Source organism: Saccoglossus kowalevskii, chromosome 7 (genome assembly GCF_978046115.1).
Source record: "Saccoglossus kowalevskii chromosome 7, keSacKowa6.1, whole genome shotgun sequence".
In the NCBI taxonomy this organism is placed as follows: Eukaryota; Metazoa; Hemichordata; class Enteropneusta; family Harrimaniidae; genus Saccoglossus; species Saccoglossus kowalevskii.
The window spans coordinates 7,330,685-7,335,459 of record NC_140647.1 but is presented as its reverse complement, the minus strand read 5'-3'; the positions used below and the strand labels follow the sequence as shown (position 1 = coordinate 7,335,459).

Below are 4,775 nucleotides of genomic sequence, written 5' to 3'. Positions count from 1 at the left end.
GTTGCAGCGGCGATCGCCAACATAACTACAAATGACCCTCGCTCTTAGAACCTAAGGAATTAGTGTAAAAAAATACAATCACATTACGGAATACGAGTTCTGATTTCTAGCAACAACAAACGACTTCACTATCAATCTCAACTATATATGTCTTACACATGTATTAACATAACGATATGAGTCGGCATATATTACATACATTCCTGTGTCAACACTTGGGACACAGTAAAGAATGTTTCCCATCCCTGTTTCTTTTCTAAGGAGCAGATTCCCATGAACTCTTTATGCTCCTTCCGTCTGAGTAACATGCTGACGTCACTGGTGACTTGGTCTGTCTGATCTATTGCACTACAAGGGGTGTATCAATACTATATGGTGATATAATCTGTGAAAGGAACCCATCTCCTGAAGTACATAATATATATGTGGTAAATAATGTTTCGTATACCATTGAAAGTATCTCGCAAGTTTTCTAAATTGTGAATTGTTCATTAAGTTCGACTAATACAATTTCAGTCGTCCCCACCTACTGGGAAAATGGGCTGTCTCTGACGTGCATCTCGAGGGGGTGGAACAAACAGTCATAATATAGGATGTTTTCTCGCATCGCCTTCACAAGTACGCGGCATAGCAGAACAAGTACGAGACGAGGTAAGACCAATTCTCACAAATGCTTGAGAAGTAAGCCAAGCTTTTTTGACTTGTGCATTCTGATGATACCATGTAGGCAGCATCGAGTTAAATACTCATATCTACTATTGTTGTGTAGCATTTTCAAGGCGTTGTTTAGAAAACCCATCAAACCATAGAATTCATGTTTTTACTTTAATGTAGTTTTATGTAAAAGAACACGTTTTCGTTCGCACACATTTCTGTTACACTTTCATACAGTGTCAGTGAGTTCAATGAATTGTCTTCATTATAGGAACTATTCTGCGAACGGATCATGACGTCGTTTCCTGTTATGAAAGTGATATTGCTTGTCCTGTGCGCATTGTCCGTGGTTCAAGGATGCTGGCGAAGTAAAAACAAAGATACAACAGAAGAAGAAGAGTAAGATACATTTATTTTAAAGCATTAACATTGTATGTTTGACCATACCACGATACATCACATATAAATGACTTAACTATCATTCTTATGTTGCAAACTTAACCAGTATATGTTAAGTCCGACACAATGGCCAGTAGCAAGCTATTATTTCGTAGTGTATTAATATGCAAAATATGCATAGTCACCCGAATTTGTTCATACTTTCAACAAAAACTGAGTTGTACATGTTATGTGTGCAATATAGTCAGTTCAACTTGAATTTTAGCAGATGATATGTCGTTCTACTGTCATCGCGAGAATAGTAGTAATCCGCTGGGCAATGCATATATCTAGTAGTATTGCAATGTTTCACTGTCTTACACTGAGCGTCGCCTCGTGTTACACTAAACAAGCCGAGTCGCTGGTGGACTCGTCTTCTCGAACTGCATAAAAACTACACAAAATGCATATTCGAGTGAAATTTTTTGCTGGAAACATGTAATAAATCTATTTTAATAGTTTTCTACACAAAAACACGATGCATAAAGCCACATTGCTTTGAATGTTTACCATTCCATTTTCCATGATCGAAGTGGGCATATCAATTTTGGTTGATGTTACACACAATCATTTTAATGTAAATGTAGGTTTCAGTGAAATTACTACAAATATAGTATAACTATATAAAAAAAAACTAATGCGATAACATTTTGGCGCAGTATTTTTATTTCAATGTGGGATTGTAACTTTTACCGTGTGACGTTCTGGCCAAACTAATCCCATATCTGCTTCCATAACTCTGGTTGGGAGACATACATTATAGTTGTCCTTATCATTCAGTTTCTTGTAAAATATTGCGTACATAGAAATGGTACCTTCGGCATCGTTGTGAATCGGAAGTAGAAGCAGTTAAGTACGCGTATTTACTGGCAAGTATACTAAAATGCATTCCATATTTAGGACAAATTCCATCTGAACTGATCCGTATTCAAAAAATAACATTAGAAGTTGGCTAGATCGATTCACCGACCCCGAACTATGGAAAGATTTGTGACTCGGCTTACTGCAATAGCAACAAACCTCGACGTGGACAACTCTCATTTAATGGAAGGGTTTCTGCATCACAGACCCCGTCTTCTGATAATAGCAACCTCACCCCAGAAGCAGTCACACTAGACTTGGCAGTCTTCAAACTTTCCAAGTATTCCACTGTTAGGAGGAGTCAAGCGCACCCGAGCCCTGCCGGTATTCTTGGCAGGGCATAGTAGACTTGCAGCTCTGAAGTCGAATACGCGGCCATGTTCAACGTCCGAAAGACTAGTTCAGTCTTATATAGAAGAAATCCCGAGTTGTTCGCATCTTGTTTTTTAATATTTTGTCAGTAGGTAACGTACGTACATTACGGCACGTATATTTAGTCTGTATGTAAGCGTAAACTTTGATGGCATAGCCCTTTCAGTGTAGGGTTAATGATTTAGCTTGCATGCGTGGGTGGAGTGAAAAGTGAAAAATCCACATGCAATTTGCAAATTAAAATGACTAAAACAAGCTGGTTCCATTTTAGGTAAAAATTTTGCTGGATTTGTTTGAATCTGCTAGATTGTTGTGAAATTGTGGCACGTTGAGATATGGTTACATTTTGGCAATATTTTGTGTTGACTTGATTAGTTGATAAGCAATAATGTTCCATGTATAGCAATATTGTTATCCAAACAGTGATGTAAATTGCAATATTGCCCAGTAGATTATTCTAGCGATGATATAGTAATCGTTGCATGGAATCACCTACATGATCGTTGGTATAAAATAAATCAAGATAACACCCCGACCTTTTTCATCTCTTATACAGAACTGTGCCCTCGTGTTGTCGTAACTCTGGAAACAGACTGAGACAGCGTAATCCGACACCACTGCCAGACGAGTACGGGACAAACCACGCCGAGTGTGTTTATGATAAAGAGAATGGGTGTTTAATGTGTAAAAGGTAACATGTTTTGACGAATAAACACAGTACACATTGTCACAGTCAAAATAATAATCGACGCCCCCCCGTATATAGTTGGAATTCCCAATGGACGTGTCCTACGAACGGGTTAGTTTTATCGGGATAATATATTTGTTGCGTTGTGTGCTACTGATACAAAGTATGCCTACGGATATTTTGCAAATCGTTGTGTACGAATAATTTCTTTGTTTTTAATTTAATTGGTGCTTTATATGATAAATGCCATTATTATTATAACATACATGCTTTGTTTCTGTAGCCCCGCCGGCACCTCACAGTGTTGTACGATGCCATTCCAAAACAAGAACCACCCAGCAGGGTTGATACCAGTTGGAGAGTATCTAATGAGCCAACCTTACGAGCACCCTATGCAGCAGATAGATTGGGTCAAACTGATGCCGAAGAAAGCCGACGGTAACGGTTATTGGGCATATGACGAACCCAATGAGTCTGGCAGGTCGTACATGTCTCTACATCCGGGCTGTTTTGTACTGAACTCCGTTACCGTAGATACGTGCGAGTCCAATAAAGGCACGTGTTGGATGCAGACTAAAGCTGTCCTAGAGGGCGGCACATTCTTCAATGAATGGGACGGTGACTTCTATTCAGGGATACTTCGTGTTATTTGAAACGTTGTTTAGTTGTAACATTGTTTAGAAGGACATATTTCCGTTCGAATAGTCTTTGTTGGTAGATCCATTATTTTTTGTAATAGTCATGACGCTCGGCATTGAAGGACGGTGGTCGTCGCGCCACGCATGCGCGAGATATGGGTCTCATATAAGTACTAGCAAAAAAATGATGGCGACTTTGACTGTTGTGCACACCCATGATTATAAAATGAGCGGTTACCTAGTTTAATTAGAATTTTTTTTTGGTGATTGGATGGTATCGAAGAGGTCGCCAGTGGTAATTAGTGCAAATGACCCAGCTCAATACTCGTACCAGTGATGTCATTAAAAAAAGCGCACTGGATTGTGGGAAAATCAATGTTTATCAACACACATGCGCGGCGCGACGACCACCACCCTTTATAAGCTTATGATGAAAGAAAAAAGTATATTAAGGGAAAAATGTCGTCGTCAATAAATTTACTAATTCTATTCCAAACTTTATCAAACTTGGTCACCTAATTCATCAGTATAAAATCTTTCCTTAGTGCGGTGTGAAAATGTCATGCAAAAATTGAGAAAGTAATCGAGAAAATCTGATAACAATCATTACTGTTTCTACTTGACTGATTACTGGTGATACACATTCAAAGGTCACTGGTCCCAGTGGAAATATACATTGTTGTACGTGTTCAATGAAGTAAATCATTTATCTTGTAATCAATATCATTGGTAATGTTTCTCCAATATCTGGGTTTCAATGTCAACTCATGGAGACAATTGTTGAACAGTCTACTACATTTGCAAACATACCAATAAAAACATAAATATTACTTATAATAAAACTATCTTAACAGAAAACACGATGTCAGATAATCGATATAAGCACACCTTTGATCAAGATCTGAAGCCTATAAATCAAAATTCGCAGCAATTTGTCTCTGCTATTAGAACACAATCATAAACTTTCATAATACTATATTAAAAACACACTTCAAAGACGAAGATTGCAGTTATTGAAGATGTAGATTCTCGGGAGGCAACATTACTGTTGACTTCTATCGGACACATAGAGGGCGCTTTTTACTTTTCATGTAATAGTCATCACACAATGAATATAATGAGCA

At 38.1% G+C, this 4,775-nt stretch overlaps 1 protein-coding gene across 1 annotated transcript; it reads left to right on the top strand.

Moving 5' to 3' along the window:
- Positions 1-552: 552 nt before the first annotated feature.
- On the top strand, positions 553-4,147 carry LOC100366348 (uncharacterized). The gene is made up of 4 exons (XM_002732902.4): positions 553-651; positions 926-1,053; positions 2,882-3,016; positions 3,297-4,147. The coding sequence occupies exons 2-4, from the start codon at positions 947-949 to the stop codon at positions 3,664-3,666; spliced, it is 612 nt and encodes a 203-aa protein (XP_002732948.1). The 5' UTR covers positions 553-651; positions 926-946; the 3' UTR covers positions 3,667-4,147.
- The last annotated feature ends 628 nt before the right edge of the window (positions 4,148-4,775 follow it).